The sequence below is a fragment of the Camarhynchus parvulus genome, chromosome 4 (genome assembly GCF_901933205.1).
Source record: "Camarhynchus parvulus chromosome 4, STF_HiC, whole genome shotgun sequence".
NCBI lineage: Eukaryota > Metazoa > Chordata > Aves > Passeriformes > Thraupidae > Camarhynchus > Camarhynchus parvulus.
The window spans coordinates 39533190-39556260 of NC_044574.1; the positions used below are offsets into that span (position 1 = coordinate 39533190).

The 23071-nt window shown below is 37.8% G+C and overlaps 1 protein-coding gene across 5 annotated transcripts in view; it reads left to right on the forward strand.

The window, feature by feature from the left end:
• Positions 1–23071, forward strand: part of MARCHF1 (membrane associated ring-CH-type finger 1) — a 221702-nt gene that overhangs the window by 190165 nt on the left and 8466 nt on the right. For all 5 annotated transcript variants that reach the window (XM_030946793.1, XM_030946794.1, XM_030946796.1 and 2 more), the window contains one exon: positions 8976–9156. In XM_030946793.1, the coding sequence (XP_030802653.1) occupies positions 8976–9156 (181 nt within the window). The remainder of the gene's footprint in view (positions 1–8975; positions 9157–23071) is intronic.

Consider the following 23071-nt stretch of genomic DNA (forward strand, 5'->3'; position numbering starts at 1 on the left):
GGCAGCACTGGCTGAGAGGAATGGCTCTCACCTAAATGGTATTGTGTGGAAATAGCAGAGGAGCAGGGATCATAAACGTCTCTCCGCAACAGTTATTTTGTCTTTCAGTTTCTGGGTAGGCAATTTTTTTCCTTCATTTCCTTGTGGATTGCTGACAGTTTCTTCACTCTGCATTTATCAGCATGAGCTGGAATGTGACGGTGCACACTCAATTCCAGTATAAGCACATTTTAGTCAGATAAAGTACAGTACCATTGTGCAATATGTTCTTCAGCTAGTCTAAGGGAACCTCTTGGTCATTTCAGGGAATTATTTTCCGTTCTAGTGTCACTGATTCTTTCCAAACTGCTGAAAAAATGTCATGGCATCAATCCTGACCTTTACAGTCTATTCCCTGGACAGCTACTTTCTCCTGAAGTCCATTAGGAGGCAAGATTTCTTTTCTGAGATACAACATAAGTTCTGGCTGTGCTGAGTTGTTTTGGCACCTAATTTAATTTTTTCTTTTTTTAAAGATTCACAGGTTAGGCTTTCTAAATCATACAGTTAGATATTCCTTTTCCTAAGTTGCTCTGTGCCTGAGATTTTCTTCATATATACCTTATCCAGGAATTTGCCATGGCTTGAGGCACAGCCTCAGAAATAGCTTTCTTTGGTCTGCGTGTGGATAATCTCCCCACAGGAACAGCTGTGTATTGGATATGACAAAGTGAATGGATTGTGAGAAGTTAATCCCATGGATTTTCACATGGAAATCACCAAGAAAAGAAAATTGAGTAGTTGATATTACCATAGTGGATCATAAGTGCTTTGTGTATTGATTCTGAATATATCTTGTGGTATTTTTATTATTGATGATATAGTTGAAAGATATTTTCTGTTTAACAAGTTAGGGGTTTGGTGTACAATCTTTTTGTACTACTGATTCAGTCATTTCAGCAAAAACACATGCACTTAAATAAAGTGGAGTTTCTCATTTTGAAAAAAAGAGGCTTACTGGAAGTCAAATTTTGATTTTGTTGAAAGAACTCTGAATGACTTTCTGCAGTCAGGTATAATGGCAGGCTCTCATTTGAGGAGTAGGGCACAACAGGAGTTGGGAAGGAGTGAAGTAAGGAAGGTTATGAGGTTGACTCATGAGATCTGCAGAGTATATTTCAAGCATCATTTTTAAAAAACAGTTTTCAAAATCTGGTGTGTTAATTAAAAGGCCATTAAAAACTTAGGAGAATACTAATGTGGGCATTTTTCTGTGTTAGCACAATTATAGATGGGAAGAAATAGTATATACTGCACCTGAGAAGAGGCAATATGATTATGTAGTTTTCTCTTGTGAAATCGAGTGTTTCAGCAGGTTTTTCTTAATATTATTTAGTAGGACATGCAAAAAAGCATGTTTTTCATTAAATTATTACATTCTGAAATATTCAGGTAGAAGAGTGCTCATGAGATCAGAAGACAGAAAGGTGGTTGGTAGGAAATAAGTCCTTGAGCAAGAAAAAACCAGAAAGTTGAACAGAAGATAGATATATAGGTTCAAATTCTACCACTGAATTTTAACGCTCATTCTAAATACTTATGCTGAAACCTTGATGTTGGATCCAGTTAAGAAACTGTAATGCAGAACGTGTAGACTTGAAATACCATCCAGAACCTTCTAAAATCACCATAAATGGAAGAGGCTCTACTTCCAGACTGTGGTGTTTCAGTGGAGAGTTTTTAACCTGTTTCTCCCTGGGATGTTATTGTGTACCTTGTGATCTCAGCGTGTTAGGAGCTAAGTCTCTGAATCTTGTCCTGCATGTAGATTCCTCACCCCTTTCCCAAAAAAAACCAAACCTGTGACTGCTGCTTACTTTCCTGTTCAGAGCTTTATTTTTTGCAAAGTGACTTTTTGATAGGGATCTCCTGCTTTTTGAGGAATCTCCTCCTCTGCTTGATGGTCTGGTGGTTCATCAGTCTTTGGAGCAATATGAAATTCTGGTTAATTCTATTATCTGCCTGATGGTTCAAATCCCCATCTGTCACCACTTCAGCCATCTGGTTCTGCAGTCTCTTTTGGAAGCTCTCCATGCTTCACAAGGATGCAAGGAGAGCCAAAGTAAGGCAAGTATGTCTTTGTTGTGATTAGGCTCACTTGTCTGGGGGACAACCGAGTCCTTTCTGCTTGTTTCTTTCAGAACTTATCATTATTTTTAATGGAAATACGTAAAATGGCACAGCCTCCTGTTAAAAAGCTACCCTTGGTTTTAAAGATCCCATTATTAAATACTTAAAGCTTGCATATTTTGTGTATGGAGTTCAGTTCCTTAAAGCTTTGATTTTCACTAGGTGGGTGGGAGGAAATCTATATCCTGTTTTGAGATGCAGTCCCTAGTTCTTTGAACTTGTTCAGTGCAGTAAATCTTGTCAGACACGTATCTTGCACTAACCATGCATCTGAGGCAGCAATTACTTGTAACTCGTTAGATATCCTATTTATCACCTATAAAGAAAGATTAATAGAAAGGCAAGAAATGTCGACAAAATAAAATATTTATGTGCTTTCGCTAATGTTGTTTGCTCTTGGGGCTCTTAGAAATTCTCATCACTTTTGCAGAAATAAAGAGAAAGCTTTATGAGCTAGGCCCTTATGAAATTCCACTATTGTGGTGCAACATTTTAAAAATGGTTTTTCCTCTAGTCAGGTAAAGACAGCTGACTGTATAGCATAATGGAAGGGCAGGAGTGTGACAGGGAGGAGATATACAAATGGATTACATTTGGTGTGGAGAATTAATGTGCCTCATTCACACCATGTTTAAATGGAGAGGAAGACCAATTTGTCATTTAGATTACTTTGTGATTTAAAAGTGGAAAGAATGGAAATGAGATTTAAAAAAAGAAAAGCCTGTAAAATGAAAGCAAAAGACTCATGGCACTCTATAGCCTGTTGCAAGGTGAACATATTCCGTGAATTTAACCTTTTTTTTCTTCCGAGAGATGAACCATGCATAAGCAGAGTTCCATATTTTTGTGGATTCTTTTTATGAATGACAATTATTTCCTGTGCGTTGTTCATAAAGCTGTTTTATTTTAGATTCTAACTACCTAAAAGTACTGTAAGGAATTTATAAATTGGCAAAAGAGAAAATCACCTTTTTTGGACAGAATAGTTTTCCTAAGAAAAAATCAGACAGTAGTGACAGCAATTTTGGTCATCCTTTTGCAGCTCTGGGAAATTGGATCCTTTTGGTCCAATTAAGATAACCTAGGAGCTCATGGCATTTCATGCTGGCAGCTAATAATCCCCACAGCCAAAAATCAAACCCAGGGATTCACTTGCTCCAACATTTTTCAGCTCTGCTGTTTCTTCCTGACTAAGCTCCCTTTAGCAACAGTGAGATACAGTGATGAGATGTACCCATCAAACAGAGTAAAAATTTTCCTTTGCATAACCTATATGAGTTCATATGTGCTTTCCAGTGAAAGGCAAGATTTTCAATAATTTCTCACCAAAAAAATATTTCTGGAATAGGTATTATCTTTCTTGAGCATATTTATATGGAGAAAAATCTCTCTTTTATTAAGGAAATCTGTTAAAAGTTCCAAAGTATTTCTCTTATACTGGTGTTCTTCCATCTTCAAGAAAATGACAGTGTGGTTATTAGGCATCTGTGTTAATTTAGTTCAGTTTGCCTATAAATTGCATCACAGTTGGTGTAAACATGCCACAGTCACAAGGCTGTAGCTCCTCCTAATTTGGTGAGTGAGGGGGCCTCCATTAGTTCAGATAAGGAGCCTGCTTTTGAGGCACATCTGATCAACCTTACTTTTGCCTTGGTTTAGACCACACTGAGAATTTGTCTCAGAGTGTATTTCTGGTCCAGTCTAATATCAGTTTCAAATCAAAGAAACACCACCAGTATGGGTCTGGTTTAGATACCCCAGGTTTTTGCACTACCTTCTTTTTTTCAAGAAATTTGTTACAATTTCACTGTAATGCTTGTTAGCATGGACATAGCTGTACAGCTCCCAGAAGATCAGGGAACAATACAGGTGTTACATAATTACATCATTTATAGCCCTTAAACATAATTGCACATCATTATCAGTATGCCCATGCCCTCATATGCATTTCTATTTTTTAAAGCCTCAGAGGCGTTCCGCTACATTTTTCATTTGCTAATGAGGGTAAAATTTGACCTGGTGTATTTTCAAGAAAGTCTATAAAAGCTTCTGTAGCTAAACCCTTGGTCTATGTGTAATGGCCAAAAAACCTTAACAGTTTTACCAGGTGCTGAGATAGGGAGGGCAAATATGGGATCCACAGAGAGTTCTGGTGATGCAGAATTACTGCAAACACTTTCCCTCCAGCACTGCTCCTGGTGACAAGGTTCTCAATGTGGCTTGCAGCAGAAGCAGGGACTTGCTTAATGATTCTTATTTTTCATCACTTTCCTTTGGCAGTAGTCATCCATGGGAATCAGCTGGGTAGATGCTGTCCCAGAGGAGCACTTGCTGGCAGGGTGGGAGTGTAGCACTAAATCCCACAGGACTCCTGCAGAATAAGTGTGTTCTCCACTTCACTACAGAGGCACAGGGATCAGCCTGTTTTCTTAATTTCCAAAGACTCAGGTGGATTACTGGATGACAGGTTAGGGAAACTGCTGGGTTTCCAGTGAGGATGAAGATTAGCAGCTATTGTCTTTAATGAGAGTAAAACTGTTAGCTGCACGTGAAGAAAAAGCTACAAATCTGTTGGAATCTGCCTGTATCTCCTGCAATAAGCAGCTTAGATGTTAACCATCTAGATGGTAATTTCAATTACCATGACTTTGCCAGAATAAATAACTGTTGTGAAAACCTGAAAGCTTTCCAAGTGATCTCCTTGTTCCATACTGATTTTAGACCTTTCAAACTGAGATTATGTTTGTCTGTAGGGAAAATGGAAATGTTTTTCTGTATGGAAGACAAAAAGTCTTAATTTGATGACAAATGATGGTCGGGCATCCAAGATAACTCTAGCTGATTTTCTGAAAATCAGCCAAAATCCAATGACCTTAGGAATGCCTGCAAGTTGTAGACTGGTTTCATACTTCCCTTTCTGCATTTTATCTTTTGCAATGAACATGGAAAACGTGGGAAAGCAATTAATAGTCATGGAATTTAAGACAGTATGACAACTATATTCTGAAGATACCTCACTTCTGAGTGCTTTCTTTATCTGCATCTCATCATTTTGATCCGATAAGAAATTCTTTTTGTTTATATATATATGTAGTGGCAGTATGTTTTGTAAGGAACATAGAAGAGCTCTGCAACAGTTTTTGTATGAATTATGAAAAATCTTCCACAAATACTGTTTTCAGTTTTAAAATTATGGGGTTTTTTTTCTGAAATGTATTTTTCTTAATTTGTTGCATTAAATACGTGAACCTGATGTTTAAGAACATCTTCAAAGAATTTTTATACTTACTGTTTTTCATCTCATGTATGAAGTGTTAGCATTAATTTCTGTGTTTGGTACATCTGTTTGCTGAAGGTTATAGAAACAATTTTGTACTAGAAAAGTATGTGCTGGGTAGTTAAAATAATGACATATAAACAAAAAACTTATGCATAAGGATGTGAGAGTATTGTTTCATAAGGATTCACAGTGAGTTTTATTGAAAGAAATGTAGATATTCTGTGATCTCAGTTTGTAGGTGCATACAAATACACACACAAAATTTTGTATATCTCAATCAGATCATCTAATGGCTTATATATCTCTAGCATACACATGATTCATAGAGCAAAAGCTCCTTTGGACTCTTGTGCTCATTTTTTCCCTGGAAAAGAAAGGTCCTGTTCATAGACAGGAATCCTTAAAGCACTAAGCTGTCAGAAAAAAAAAGTCAAAGGCATTTCTCTATAATAGAGGCCATTTATCTACTAAAGGACTAAAAATTTGATAAAAGTTGAGTATGTAAATTCTGTAGGTGTGTCTGAGCAGCAAAAACTGAAGCTATTATCAGTGCTGTATTACAAAATGTAAATAAATCAGTATAGATTTAGCAAATTATATATATTTGTCTTTATCATAGAGAGTGGTTTTGGGTTTTTTTCCATTCAGTTAATTTCTAAAGTATGCAAACAAATTTTATTCTCAGAACAAGTTCAGTGAGCTAAATAATCAATCTGATGCATGAAAAGTTCAAACAGTCTTGATCATTGACAGCAGGAAACTAGAATGAAAGTTCTCCACCTCCAGCTTGGTTCACACATGGTTCAGGTATGTCTGTGCTTTGTATCCCTACCTCCATTCTGTTTTCACAACAAAATTCTCAAAACCATAATTAACAATTAACTTTATCTGATTTGTGATAATTATGATGTACATTATAGATGAACACATCAAAGAGCAAAGACACACAAAATTGTTGTTTCATTCTAATGGCTGAGGAAGACAGAGCAAGTTACCCGCTTGAGTCTTTAAAAGATGTTTAAACATTTAGCCAATAGTCTGTTACCACAGGTGTTGGGCACCGAAAATCTTTAGACTGTCACTATGAGTTTAGGTACACAATCATCTTTTAAGCTAATTTCTTCTGGGTAAACAAATAACAAAGAGTTAAATTGCACTAAAGAGACCAAAGAGCATTCAAGCTAATGAAAGTCATGCCTTTGGTCATTTTCTCTGGATCTTAATTCCTAGTGAAGTTTATTTTAATTCTCATTACATATTTCATGGTTATAAAACTAGAAGAGGCCATTAGAATATTTAGTTTGAGCTTATTCCTACTGTAAGTTCTTAGTGTCACCCTATTGTTTATACAATTGGCTTGTGACTTATGTACAAGGAAAGCCCAAATGGAATGTATAATGCATATAGAGTTTTTCTATAGAAGTATTTCTACTAAGGATTATTTGTATTCATTTCAAATTTGCAGTGTCACTTTATTTGAAGATCCCAGTGGAATTTTAGGTTTGTATTTTAGCTCTGAAAATAATTTTAAACAATCTTGGCAGTGGTAGAAAAAAAAGCTATTGGGTCCATAGCTTAGTTGTCTAATTTCTAAATAGTTTAAATAAGAGAATTATGTTTTTTATGTAACTCTCAGTTGGGAATGCATTTGTTAGAAAAATAACTATTCAGTGTTTTGAAAATATAGTTCTGTTTAAGCTAGAGTCTCAGTAAGAAATCACCATATAGGCAATTCCCATCTCAGAACTAAGATACTGATGCACCTAACTCAGCTGGATTAGTAAAGACAAGACTGTAAATTGAGTTCCTGTAAAATGTGTCTCAAAAAATGAACATGTGCAAGAAGGAAGTTGTGGGTAATTTGTTCTCCTCTTCACTGCTGTGGGGCATGAAATCCTGTACAAGCACCACTGCAGAAATTGAAACCTGGCTTTTGTGGACCAGGTATTCAGAGCTTCATTTATCTGTTGGAATTTTTTGGTCTCTTTATTTCTGTATGTCCAGCAAAGCAGCTTTGTTCTGATTTCCCATTATCATAGATAGATTTTCTCATGGCTCTGGGCTACTCTGTGGAAGAATAGGGGAGCTGCCAGATTTGATCTGTAGATCTTTCATGTAGAGACATTGGAATTTCCTGCTCCCCTCCTTATAGGCTTGGCAGCCTCAGAGCTGTGCAGCAGCCAGTCTTTCCTGGGATATCTTTGTCAGGTTGCCTCCTGACATACCTCAGGAACTCCTGCTCTAGAAAGGTCACCCATCTTCCCAGTAGGATGACAACCTTATCTGAAGCTCTCCTACCCCAGAGGTGGTGCAGTCACAGTTTTCTCTGTAAAAGGGTGAGTTATTCCTCAGATGTGTTCAGACACTTCTGCACCATCTGAGGTGCCATTCCTAAGTACTAAGTTTTATTTGTGTGACAACAGGATCTGTGCTGTTACTGCTACTTCTTTATTTTGAAATAGCATTTCTCAGGCTTCAGATTTTTATTTTTGCTTTTTTTTTCTTTTTTCTTCTTTTTTTTCACTTGCATGCCAGCTTGACACTTAATACACTCATGAGACCTTGGGAACTTTGTTGTGTTTTTCTAGGCTGGGGATGAGAGGGAATTACTCTTCATTGAAATGAACCTCCTTAAATTCAGGTGTTTGGTTTGGCCTTCTGCTCTGTAAAGGTTTCTCTGCCTTCAAAGAGATGCTTGCCAATAAATCTGAAATTGTTTTTGATGGGTGAATGTTTTCCTGATGTAATCAGGAGACTGTTTGGAAGAGGAGAAAATCAGCAGGACACTTGGAAATGTGTCACAGAAGAAGCCCTTTAGATGATGATGTTAGAACACTGATCGCTTTATGCAAAACCACGAAATGAAAAGCTCTGTATCCCATCATAAGGTAAAACAGTTCTGGGACCAGCCTCTGTCTTAGGGTCTGTTTACAGAGTAGTTTTCATTTTCCCAGATAATGCAGCTGTCTGCCTAAAAGAGACAGTGAAGAATAAAAAAAAATGACCATGACTTATCAATACCTGCCTCCTAAAAAGTGTGCATGTATGTACACACTGTGCCATATGCATGACTCCAGAGTACTCAAAACAGTTCTCTGATTCTTTGACTGTGTAACTCCAAAGAAATATCCTATAAACTTTTGTACTTCACATGCTGGATATTTTCAGCTTGGGTTAGTTTTCTCTACCTTTGAGGGATTTATTGCATTGCTTACAGACCAAGGACTATTCTGCTCTGGTATTTGTCTTAAAGGTTTTGCTATACATAAAAGGGAAAAGCTGTTATTTCTATTGATTCACCTTCAGACCACGTAGCAAATTCAAAGAGAAATAATAACTTAGTGAAGAAAAGCTGCTAAATGGCAGAAAGGAGCAAGGAGTATGTTCCTGGGCCTCCATCTGAAAGGTCATATACCTGGCATCTGAATGTCAAGCCTGAAGATGAGAAAGCAGTGTAAATAAGCCAGTGCCTTTGCACTGCTGGTTGGCAGGCTGGCTGACTCTCTCTTGCTGTCCTTCCTGTCAGGATCTGTCACTGTGAGGGAGATGATGAAAGCCCCCTCATCACGCCGTGCCGCTGCACGGGCACCCTGCGCTTTGTGCACCAGGCCTGCCTGCACCAGTGGATCAAGAGCTCGGACACGCGCTGCTGCGAGCTCTGCAAGTACGACTTCATCATGGAGACCAAGCTCAAGCCCCTCCGCAAGGTAGGCTGCTTTGGACTCTGATTGTCCTCAGGGGTCAGAGCTCCAGCATGGCTGTGCAAATTACCAGCACAGTTAAAGAAGCATCTGTCCAGAATGGCTTTGTGTTTCCTGCTGGTAATGAGTCACGGTGATTTTATTCTTACATATAAGCTGTTAATTTTCAGCAGCAGAGAATTTGGCTAAAGACTCACTTTCTTCACACATACAATATAAATGCACAAAATATAGTCTTTTGGTTTAGACTTTCTATCTTCAGCTTTTTGTTACAAGTTCATCTGCATATTTTTAAGCCAGAAAGAAAACTTTTCATGTTTTGCTCCTGAGTAACACAGTCCAGTTCACCTAGCAATTTTTACATGAAGCCCATAACTTCTGGTTGAGAATGATGCTTATACCCATGTGGACACAACAGTTATGAAGTAACACAGTCAATTTAGCTGCATCTGTTGTAGCTGTGACACTCATGGGCAAATTAATCACTTCTGCTTCAAAATTAGTTAATGGAATTGAAAAGACAGGGTGACTTTGCATCCTGAATGTCAAATGTGTGTTATCTGCACTCATCTGTTTTCTAAGATAAATCAATAAAATGCTACACAGATTCTCAGTATAGGGAAGGTGAAGAATTTATTAAACATATGTGGGTTCTGTTTTCTTTGGAGTGGATAGTTTCTTATTGAATTTTTATTTTACAATGTTCTTATCCTTCTGGAGTCTTGTTGAATCTTTGAAGTTTGAGTCAATCTGGAGCTGGGCAAGTTTTGATTTAAAATAAATTTCTACATGAAAAACATGTACCAACTATTGCTTTGGACTAGCATATGCCTATGTAGTAATGTTCTAAAGGCAGAAGACATTTTGTTTTTGTTAGCCTTACATAGGTAGCAGTAGCTCAGAGAAAGGAGAATCAATGGAATTTCTTCACACTTCCCATTCAGAGGAATTTTCTGTTAAGTCCATGGTGATAAACCACTTCTGAAGAGAGAATTCAGGCTAATTTGGAAAGCAAAGCTTGTAATAGGGAAAGACAAAGTTCTCAAATGCCAGGTAGCTCTGGCCGTGTACGCTAGAAATTGAAACAAAAAAAAGATGGCTAAAAACTCAATTAGTTTCTATTTTCAAACCAAATTGCTTTAACATCTGAGATCTAACAAGTACTCTTACAACAGTTACATTTCTCAAGAGAATATACAGATATTGGTATTTTCAACAAAAGCCTTTTCCTGGTTTTGTTAGATAATAGAAAATCTTTTATAAAAGGAAAACAAAATTTATAGCAGCCAAGGAGAAAAGGAGTGAAAAATGTGCATAACTTGATATCAGAAGTAGGCACTTTTATCTCTATGTGTGGTCAATGCCACATCTCCTCCCCCTTTTAGAGTGGTAACGTAATTCCTACAAGTCTGCAATTTCTTAATTGAATTATTGCCACCTTATTCAGGTTATCATTGATTCACAGGTATGGTTTAGGTTTCTGCAGAAAAAAGATTCATCTCTTCTTTCAGGCAGGATATTTTTGTTTCTGCTCAAAGCACTACTCAAAAGTAGTTTATCTGTCTGGCAGTCTGTGCTGGCAACGTTCCTCCCTTCAAATGCAATGCTAACAAATATTTGTTTGTGTAGAATGGACCCAGCACCTAACGATAAATCCATTCTTATAAGTCACACCCATTTCAGAAACCAAAGCTCCCAACGATTTCAAAGTTAAAATTAGTTGTCCTTTGGTGTTTATAGCATTCAACTGTGACACCCTTCATGTTATATTTAATTAAACATGTGATCCTTACTAAGTGTGAGCACTATCATCACCATTGTTCACAAATTTGTGAAACACTTAACAGTTTATGAGAAGCTGTTTTGCAAACCAAGTATTTTGACAGCTGTAGCAAAGCCAAGGTAAGGGAGGAAAAAGTGATCATGAGACCTGCCATATGATTAGAGCTGACTTGCAAATTTCCACCCAAACGTCCTTTATAAAAATCACTGAAACTGTTTTGTTTAGGATTTTTTTGGTCAGAACTTATATATTTTGCAGAAGTGGAAAGTTCCAATGAAACACTGTCAAATTTCTTGGCAGCTTTTATGAAGCCTAGAATCTCAGTTTTGGGGCGTTCCTTGGGAGTTCATGTTTTCAAAAGACTGGCACAAAGGATGGTGACCAAAGTACTATGGGACAGGCAGCTCCTAACACCAAAGCTCTCCACAATCCTGTCTCCTTGATGCAGGATCTGAAAAACAGTACTGGCTCTGGGATTTCCAGACCTTGAAAGCTTTGGGTTTTGCTAAAGCTTGGTTCTGTACTAGACCTCAAGAGCCTTCAGTCCCCTAAGTCTGGCCTGTGAGCAGTGAATCAAAATTTCTGAACTTCTGGAATCCTCTTGGCACGATGGCAGGGATATTATGTGTCTGAAAACAACACAGTTCTTGTCAACTTTGTTGGATGCCAACTGGAACAGCAAAATTGACCCAAAAAGTTATTAATTTTGCTAATAAGCTTTGAGGAATTCTGAAAACAGATTACTTTTCCATGCTTCCTAAACAGAAGACCATATATTTTGTTTCAAGAAAGGAGTGCCTATTCAATTCCGTAAGAAACTAATTTATTTAAAAAACAAAGGCAATTATTTCCCATAAAGTGAGTTTCTGTCCAGCTACAGATGATGCAATTCCCGTGGCCATTAGACCTGGATTTGAAGTGACATTCTACAAGTGGAAGGGTCACATCTCTTTGCCAGTTCTGATTTTTTGTTTTTTAATCTCTCTCATCACTTATTATACAACATTTTAAAATTTGGTTCCTGTCTGTGCATTGTTTCATTATGATGAATTTTGTCATAATGTCTTTGTAAAATTCCTACTGCTGATCTCCTGAAGGGAAAAAAATTACAGACTATCAAACTTAATTACAGCAATCTATAGTTTTGCATTTTGCAGAATCACAAAAGCATGATTTAAATATAAAACAAGCTATTTAATTCAATAATGAATTACCATCTTTATTTATACCTCAGCCCTTCATGCACCTTCAGTGTTTCATAGCAGAATTTTTGTCAAGGTCTAAGGTTTTGTAGCACAATCATTTTGGAATATCATGCCATATCTGTTAGCAGCCATAAGTGACAATGTAGAACATACAAAGTTAACATAAATTGAGATAATCAGTATTAAATCAATAGGTTTGTGCCAATGTGTGACAGTTGTTTAATTAGAGAATCCCTGAAAGCACCAGACATCAAATAAAACTCAGTTTAATAATTGTAGTGAGTCTTTGCATTGAGGTAATCCTTTTACGCATTGATCAACAGACATTGCAAGTGTTTCATATTTTTGGACAAGTCTAATTACTTCAGCTGAAGATAAATATAGAGATGAAATATTAAACATTGCTTAGTGTTTCTGGTTTATTTCTCGTGGTCTCTGTTACATCTGTCTGTCATTATAAATAATACAGTTACATTTGTAGCTTTGCCTCTCAGCATCTGCAATCCATGATGCAAAATTTAAAAGGTGACTTTATCAGAGAAGGAATTAGAGAGTGGTAAGAAGTTTGTATGAGTTCCTTATTGAGCTCTATCAGGTAATAGCTTAAACCCAAGAAAAACACTTCTTTAAAAAAGATGCAGTCCTAGATATTAACACCTGCATTTCATATCTCTTGAATTTGGTGTTTGAAGACTACTAGAAACAGGAATTGAATGAAAATACAGTGAGAATGAAATGGATTAAAGGGTCAAATTAAAAGGAGCTTTAAACACAAAAATGTCTTTAAATGGAGATTCTCAACAGTGCCTTACTATACTTCAAAATACTTTTCATATTTAAATTTTGCTATCTATTTAAGACGTCTAGTATCTGATGAGATGTCTTACATTGATGCATCATCCCAACAGATTATTGTGTGGTGTCAGAGATGTCTATTTTCTCTCCCAGTTCTAGTTTTGAAATGATTTACAAATAAAGTCTTATTTACGTGAGGCATGAGCAATATTGCTCATTGTTACCATGTGGTTGCTCTTGGTCATTAAGGAAGCGCAAGTCAATATTTTTGTTTACAGAAGCATTATGTAGCACTTGAGGTTAATTTTCTTTCTGATAGAGTATCTGAATTTATGCCTTTTTAAAAATAGAGGACTGAGAATGTTTAGTACAGAGTGATATGTTTCTATTAAATTAAACAGAAGCAAAGAAAATGCTGATCATGAGATAAACTTAGTCTTATTTATTTTGAATGTGTACATTTATCTTCTAAGTGTTTATCCCTCTTGTATTCTGTATTTGCTTATATGCTGATATAAAAAAAACTCATAGCATGCCTAAAACATCCACTGATGGCAAAATATGTTAAGGGTGTTTTTTACTTTTGATTCAATAGTAGCTTGGGAATTCATATTTGCATTTCTTTTTAAAGAGTGTGGTGATCACTGCCAAAAGTCATGGAACCTGCAGTGGAATTTCTGTGATAGACTGCTCTGAAATCAAAAGTGCTGACCATTAGAAACTACTTTTACCGGAGTAAACTCTCAGATCCAGACATGACCAGAAGAGTTTCACAAGAAAAAGCCCCAAACTTTTGGGCAGTCATTACCACACTGCTTGCTGTTCAATTCTTACTGCCCTGTGCTGTGAGGCATGAACCACCTGCCTTTGTCCGTGGTTTTCTAATAATGCTTGTGATAAGATGTGGTATCAAATATTGCACAGGACTTGCTGTGGGATTAGTTCCCTTTTCACCCAATTGGATGAATATTTTGCAGTCCTCAACACAGAAGGAGCTTCTGCATTTTTCTTTGATTTCTGGTGCAGCTACACAGTGTCGTCAAGGCAACCTGCTCCACTGTTATCTTTCTTCCAGTGAACTGTCTCAAAACATCAGTAGCCTCAAATAATTGCCTGCAATATGTGGGGTCAGACACTTCACCAGTATGCACAAAGGCACAAAGCTATTACTTTCTTGTTGGCTATCATGTCATTATAGCAAATAACTTTGGGCTCAAGGGACAATGTGTATATTAAAGCTTGTAAAGTAAAAATGATTCTATAGCATTTATATCCTATTGTGATGCCTTGGGGATGCAAGGGACTACTTTGTTCAGACAGTTGTATTCCTAATTTTTGAGGATAATAGAGCATTACTGCTAATTTATCTGTATATAGACAGCATGCTGCAGTTCACAGAATAATGCTGTCTTGCATTTTCTGCCACAAGAACAAACCAGAGCTTAGCTTTCTTTTGGTGGTAGAATTTGTGCTAGCCTGCCATTTCCATATGTCTTTCTCTTCCATTCAGAACACAGCTTTATTCACACTGTCCCAGTTCCCTCTGGGACTTCTGACAAAAGATTTTTGTGCATCTTGCCTTGAAAGCATCATAACATACCCCTAGACTTGCTAAAAGCCATCTTACTGTGATACTTTGCTGGGACACCCCCATGTACAGCATCCTTCCTGGAGGTAGAGCAAGATGTTTGTACAGTTATTGCTTTGAACTTGCATTCTTTTAAGAAGCAAATGAAAAATATTATACTAGAAAATTAAATGAAAACAGTGTCCTCTGCTAATTAAATGCCAGTAACCAAATTGGCTACTTTGCTGCTCAGCAGCATTTGCAAACGCAAAGGCAATTTGGGAGATTGTTCAGCTCTGAGTATTAGTAGTGTTATCCACTGTTGCACAGACCCATGAACATGAGCTCTGGGAGGTACAAATCTTCTGTGCTTTCTGAGGCTGGAATAGACAGTTTGATCTGAGTTGTTTTACAGATGCAACTTGCATCAAAAGTTTCAATTCCCATTTTAGTTAGAGAGCCCTACTCAATCCTGCAGTTCATCAGCCTCTCTTATTTTTTAAGAATGTGGGGCCTCCTTTTCATTTTTTTATTTCAGGCCTTTCAGTGTTTTATTTTACAGCTTGACCTTATCAATAGTTATAACCAAGGAAGGACTGGGGGGCTGAAGCACTGAAAATAATTAAGAGAATCTCTGGCTCTAGAAATAAAGAAAGTGTAAATGGAATGCTAACACAAAATGTATAGCTAGTAATATGAAATTTAAAGAGCATAATCAACCCAAGCATTGACCTAAACCAGTCATTGTGATTCATGGAGTTCTTTAAAAATGCCATTTTTACTGTTTAATTTTGCAGTTAGGAACTTTACCAGCTCCCATGGGAGAGGGCTGCTGTTCATGATCTGATTAATGCAGGTAATTATCTGTCACATAATTAACATGTACAATTTTACAGTTGTTACCTGCCTCAAATTTATTTTGCCTGGGACCTATTGATGTGAGAATGATCTGTTCACAGGTTGATGCTTGCTTGGTGGAATGCATGCTAAAAATGGGTTTTCTTTTGAAAAATTATGATATGATGTTCTTTTGAACATAGAAATTCCAGCAGTGGATCTAAATTATGACCAAATGGGATAACTTTTACTTTACTCAGGTTTGGTGGTTTTTGTTAATTTTATTCCTGTAGCGTTTTATTAAAATTATTGGGGAAAAAATTAGAATTTCCTGTTTTTTTCAGAATTAATAGCTTCCCTCAGCTCTTTAATAGAGCACTGGGCTGTAGTTTTATTTTGATTACCATATCTTTCCTCAGCACAACTTTCCTCTATTTTATTTTTATTTAATTGGATAAAAAGAATCTCTCTTGTGGGAAAATTAGAGGACAGAGAAGGCAACTGTAGCTATTCATTGGAAAGTCAGTATTCTTCCTAAAGCCATATTTATTGATAATTAAGAGCACCCGCTCCTTTTTTTAATCTTTCTTATGTGGAAATGCAGACATATGTGTAGATACTGTGTAGGTAGCTGCAAAAAAAAAAAGGATCCAGGTATGTTTAAACAACTTTGTATTTAAAAACACCAGGGTTTTGGCAAACAAATACATTTAAACCAAACCCCACACCTTTGTAACAAGTTGAACTGATTCTCAGCAGGCTGGACAATTTGAAATAGAGGAAATTAAGCACTGTGATGAATACTGGAGAAAGGGCAATTGAAGTAAAGACTAGCAAAACTGTAATCATATTCTACAACTTGTTTTAGGTCCCTAAAGCAACAGATCTTCAGAGAAATTTCCTGCCACTGGACATGACTGAAGAACTAAAGGAAGTGGAGAGGGTTACAAAACCATATACTAGGATGTTGGTCTCCAGCATGTTGCTATATCAGTTTTTCTAATTGCTCTCCTTTTCCAATTTCTACCATGCTATTAGAGCCTTCTGTCCATGTCCATCCCATTACAAGCACTCAGATGTGCAAAGGGAAATCCTACTTGATATTCAAGGACAGAGACTCAGGCACAGACCGCTGGGAGATGGTTTGTTGTGGCTCCTATAGTGGAGAAAGGACTTGTGGCTGCTTTGACCCCAGCAGAATCCGTCTCAAATCCACCACTGAGCCTATGTCATGCTTTTATATTGCCTCTAAAATACATACCACAAAATGCAGCAGTCCTGCCTCCTTTGGTCAGAAAGGGAAATCTCAGCATAACTGGTGTTGCAGCAAAATTATGGTCTGTGCTCTTGTAGTGTGGCAGTTTAACTGATTGATTTTTTTGTGGTTTTCTTTGTATGTGTCTAAGTTGTTTGAGGGCAGGACTGTGATTTAAAGGTATTTGCTGCTTAGAGACTGGGGCAGATGTCATGCCTTCAATTAGATATGCTGCTCTTTTGGAAATACAAAGTAGGCAGAGGCAGGAGTCGACAACTGCAAAGAGAACAAAAGTGACAGAGTAGATCCTTTTGCTAGAATCATCATGGAAATACTGTAGGGAGAGCAGACAACAGTAGCATCTATTTCTGTTCTTGACTGACTGTGATAAAAGTTAATGGAGACATAGATTCTACCTCTTTTATCCCTGTTTCTTTATGGGTTACCAACATGTAGCTTCTTTTTTGGTTTTTTTGAGTAATAAAGTCATGTGCCCAGATACCTGAAGTAAATATTTTCTAGAGTTCTAGATGTGTGCCTGTTGTTTGTAGTACCAGACACTCCCCATAGTTTGACACTAGGGTGGTAGTTCACTCCTGAGTAGTGGTTTAATGTTTTACCTTCGGTTTCTCTGCCAGGATTATTTTTTAGATAAGGTAGCTGAAGTGTACTGTGCTTGGAGATAGTGATCTTTTTCTTAAAGGTCTTACAAAGCAAGAAAAGGAAAAAGTAATTGTGAATGAGGAGTTCATGATAGCACTGAAGGCTCTATTGAACAAAAGATGGGTTAATGTCTTTTCAGCATTTGAGGAAGATGCGTGGAAAGTAAACACTTGGTCACGCACTTCTGCATTCTATATATTGATGTAAAGCAAATTCCAGCAAATGGGAGCTAGAAAGAGGCTCCCAAAATGGAGAGATTATGCTGTAATTACTTCCCACGGGGTTTCTTGCACATCTCTCCACAGCATCTGGTGTTGACCTCTATCCGAGACAGAGCACTGGATGAGAGGGAGAGAGGGACATGAAGTCCTGTATTTCCAAAGCATAGGTGTTGTGTATTGTTTTGTGGGGTTTTTTTGTTTTTTTTTAGTTTGGTTTGGGTTTTTGGTTTTGTTTTTTTTTTGGTCTTTTTTTTGTTAGTCTGTGTTGGGATGTTTAGGATGCAGGTACTGAAGTTCTTTTAGCTGGTAAATGACAAGTATTCTCAATACCACTTTCATATTGCAAAAACAGCTACTTCATTTTAGAAATTATATTCTTGAATTACTTAATTTCTACACTTCTCTTTTACATTTTTAAGGGTTCGCTAATTGATGTCATACACAGCAGAACATTGCATAAGCTTGTGAAGAGTGCATACTGATTATATCACTTAAGTCTGTTCTAATTGTCACAAAAAAATAAGGTGGCATCTTGGTTATGATAAAACTGAATTATTAATTCTTTGCAGATGATAGTCTTAGGGTGTTCATCAAAGTGAGGTTTTTCATTAGGTATTTCTTTTATTACTCTAGGTATGCATATCATACAAAAGTGAAGTATGTTTGTTTTTAGAAATGTACCCATTTCTGATTCAGTTTAAAAATTTTAATAGGTGTTTTAAATACACTACATTCTTTTGAATTCCAGACAGGTTTGTTTAGTATCTCTTAGGGACAGAAATAGATTTTGAGCAAAGTTCAGACAGATTTGCCAGACAATGATCTCTACTAGAACATCTGATGAGATAACTAGATGGAGGTAAGGTTGTGCATAGGTTGGGCCATATGATCCCCCAGGTGACATGGGATTTTAAAAATTCTTTTCATTTCCCTGTTCAACAATTAACATAGCAGGGGTCTAATTGTGGTCTTCTATCCTTTATCCTTACAAGAGTTTCTTCTCTGGGATACATCTTTTGAGAAAAGGCAATGACAAATATGTTTTCTGTATTTTCTGTGAACCTGCTCAGTTCTTCCTACTCTCTGGATGTGTTTGGGGAAAAGAACACAGTGTAGGTGTTTTCATGGCCCAAATCCTTCTCTTGTCAGCTGTCAGACCTGGTTCATTCTCTTGGACTGTCTGAGGGGCACTTCTCACGTTGGAGCAGGATGTGGGGACACATGCCTTGTCCTTTAAGACACCGTCCCCACGGTACAGGCTGTAACCACACTTTGTTTAGATGGCACAGAGAAGCCCAGAATGCTTTTTTTCCAAAAACAAGGTTTGAAGTCTCATCTCTTACAAACACTTCCAATTTCTGTGAGGCTATTTTGTTCTCCCAACATGAGTGGAGCCCTGTTGTCCTTTATTACTATTATTTCTTCCTCTTCCACCCACTGCACAAATTCCATCCTGAAAACTACCATGACAGCTGCTTTCCTCCAGCTGGTAGGTTGATAGCAGTGAACAGCTCACTGTGGAGCCTGAGCCAATTAGTACTGCAGCAAGTGACCAGAAAACCCTCCCTAACATAAATAACTCTGAGCTACATGTTCACACTGTTGACATATCTTCACTGCTCAGCTCACTTCAGCATACACCACACCAGTTCTTTTTCAAAAGTGCTGGCTAAATCCTTTGGGTTGAGTTTCAGATAAGAAAGACCTTTTTCTGTGTGTTTTTTAGTCTGTGTGCAGAGTGCAGTTTCTACAACAACCTCTAGTAAGTAATTTTAGCCTTTTATTTTGCAGGTATAATTACTTTAAGATAAAGGTTGGCTGAAAGTATTTCTTCAGCCTGTAGAAAGAATTCAGAAAATACTGCATCATGACTTTAGCTCTAGGTGAGAGCAGAAATCCTTCCAGCTGTGGTGGTTGTTTACATTATACATAGGCATTTTTTTCTACTAAATGATGGATAGGGAGAAAAATGTCACAAAAAATGTTTAATATTAGCAATATTCCCCCCATACCAGCTTCCCCTGTCAGACCTCCTTACATGCAATTTTAAAAACAGGGTTCCTGAAAATACCCGGGGGTTAAAAAGTCCAGGCATTCATCATATGTTGCAAAGCAGCCCATTAACTTCACCTTCAATATTTGGCATCCTCAGTGCTGAGCCCCTGCAGCAGAGAGACCTTCAGCTGTAGAGGTGTGAATCTGCAAACCTGCAGGAGAGCTGCGGTTGCCTCAGGACATCGGTGGAGACAAAAATCTGTAGCCAGTGTGACAGAATATTACCCTGGACAGGAGGCAACACGTGGGCACAGAGTGGTGGGTGGGAGCAGGCAGGCGGCAAATCTACAATGCAGAGGTGGGGAAAGGAACCACAGGCAGCAGAGTTTGCTAAGTGCCATTGAGAGGTGTGGAGACAGCTTTTGTGCGAGCAGTGTGGAGCTTTCGGTTCTGCATTGGCCACCATGAAACCACTTTGCAGAAAGCATAATGTATGGGAGGGAATTAACATTGCAGATTTTCTTCTCAAGCAGAGAGGCTCTGTTGGTATGTAGGACATGAAGCAGCATCCCCACACTCACAAGGAGTGTTTTCAGAAGATACTAAAGAAAATATCTATAATTCCTTGTTGCATATTGATTAATCAAGCTTTTATTAGAAGTGGCATGCAGGGAGGCAGAATTTTTGTCCTTTAAAATAAATATGAGAGATTTTCTCAAACTACTTTACAGGAAAGGGAAGTGGTTGGCTACACATGATGTAAAGTTCCCTGTATGTTTTAGGGTTTGGTGGTTTGGTTTTTTTGGGGTTTTTTTGGTTTTTTTTTTTAATTTCCCCAGAAGACTCATGACTACATTTTGTAATTACAAGAGTGGGATTTGAAATCAGTAACCACTCTCTTGAAGTTTCTGAGTGAAATTTTCTTTAGGAAACAAAAGCAAAATGTGAGGTAGAAACCTAGAACGGGGTACAGTTTTACAACTTCCACTTTAAAGATTATTCCAAACTTCTCAGGCAGTAAAGCATAAGAATTCCAACCTGAGATGCACGTTGTGTCTTAGAAGCAGCTGTAAGTAGTAGCTGGGTTGGGACGAGTGTTTCTGATCACATTCACAATCCAGCTTCTTTCCGTTCCTGGTGGGAACCTGTAAGTCAGGCAGTCTCCTACCACCCTCCAGTGGTTTTCAGAGCACAGTGCAAGCGACACGCTCGGAAAGCTTACTCAGAAGATAAAAAGGGGGCTGGGGATATTCCAAGCTTTCTGCTGGGGATGCATTTGGATTTTTGTTACACTTTGGATTTATTTGGTGACTGGCTTGTTTAAAAGAGCTTTTGGTTCCGGCTAGATGTTACAAAGTGTTCTAGCACACCTGTTCTGTGAAGCATTGTGATATTCATGCAGTTGCTTGCATTTGCAGGACATTAAACCATCTGCATTTGTGATGATTTCCAGTCTGTGTTTGTATTGCTGCCAGGATTACAGAATCTGTGGGTGTGACAATTGGCTGTACAACAGTGAAGGGTTGTTTTGTGTGGGGCTGGGCAAAAGCTAGTTTTTTCTATTAATTTAGTGACTCAATAATTTGCAAGTCATTATAAATGTCTTCTCTGGCTGTTACCATTTACTTCTGTCATTACAGCATCTAAAGCACCTTAGGAGCATTAAGATCTAAATTTCCAAAGAAAAGTGCATCTGTGTACTTAATTTTGTGCTGTTTTCCTGTTCTTGGTAGCATCTGATATTCTATCCATGGCATGTCACAGTGTCATCAACCTGATTGCTGTATTTTCTTGGAGATTACTGATGAAGATAATAAAACATGACCCAATTTATTTTTATCTTTCTATTATGAATGTGGAAAGCCATGAAAACTGCAGGAGCTTCAAAACACAGCAGGGATGAATTTATCAAAGGTTAAGGAGGCATTAATGATCTGTGTGACATGAAAGGTAGCACCTGCCAAAATTCCCCACACGACTTTAGGCTGTATCAAGTCCTGGACTATAAAGCACAAGTAAAAGGGGCTGATGCTTTCATTGCTCATTACATTGTTGTCTCATCCTTTGTTACAGATTTTTAAGCAATTTTTATATCACATAACTGTGCTTTTGTCCAAGCAAGTCTGTGCTAAAACTAGCAGTTATTTTTTTGATACAAGCCTATTGCAAAAATCCTAAAATAAGGAATTGCACTTTTATGCTCCAGGACGACATAAACTGCTGGCTCATCTACTAACATCGCTCATCTAGTAGAGCATGATTCATCTAGTCACAAAGTACTCTCTGTTCAGCCAACCTAAAATACGTGAGTAGGATGGGGAAGTTACATCAGCTGCCACTGGGATCACCAGAAGTACAGCTCAAAGTTTAATTGCTTTTTTTCTTCTGAGTTCAGCTCATCATCACCATAGTTGAGAGAATTATGACTGCAGCAAGGGCAGGGCAAAACAAAAGAGCAGTTTTGGAGCACAGTAAAAGCTGTAAAATGTTCCCAGGTAGCTGTCTGTGACAGACAGAGTCTCTCCTTGGATCTTATTCCTTTCCTGTATCCCAAACTGGGAGTAAGAGATATTCTGCAATTTCCCAGTCCCATAATCACCTGTGCCCTGATGACCTCTCCCAGCGTCCCACCTCTCCCAGGTGGCAGCCACCTTCTGTCTGGTGTGGTAACATGTGTGTGGATAGAATAGACAGACAGACAGGGCAGGCAAGGCAGGCAGTCTTGTGGGAGAAGAAAAAGGGGCAGCTGGAGGAAGCAGAGTCCAGTAGGCCTTGGCTTGCCTTCTGTCTGGACTTGATGAGACGTTATCAAAAGGCCTGCTTCAGCCAATTTCTGCTGGCTTCCTCTCCTGAGATACCTTTCTTGTAAATCTCAGCAGAATTCTGTGAGCTGCAACCTTTATTTATCTGTCCTGCCTGTTGGTTGGCTGATTTTGTCTGGGTTTTTTCCACCTACAAAATGTTTACATTTAGACTAATGGGACCAGCATTTGTCTTTGACTGGGCATTCAGATGAATACAAAGCATTTTGATTAGAGAGTAAAATGGCTATAAAGAGACTACATGTATACATGACAATGAAAATTTTGCAGAGAGACATGACAATGAAAATTTTGCAGAGAGTCTTCTCTCCAACAGACCAAATGGTGTAGCATCAAAGCTGAGATAACAGACAAAATCTGTTTAAGAACAAATCATTCTTCGTTATGTTCTTTGTTATCTCTCACAAAGCGCCCACAGGTAAGTGAAGCGTTAAGGTAAAACCCTTTCTTCCATCTGGACAAAGACAAGATTTCTTTCTTTGGAAAGAAAGTCTGTTACAAGACTTGAATTGAATTTTCACTGCAAAAAAATGAAAATCTCCAGGTCAAAGGCTGTGTAACCTGGTGGCTCTAAGGAAGTAAGACTGTGATAATGCCACATACTGTCTGGTCTGACCACTGAATATTAGCTACATGAACTATAATGAATATAAAGTTTTGGGGGTTGTTACTTAAAAGAAAACCAAAACAAATCTTTTTTTAAATCTCCCATTTTTCCAAACTGCCATACAAAACCCAGCAAGCTTAGTTTTCACTCAAAAGTAGATATATCAGAAAC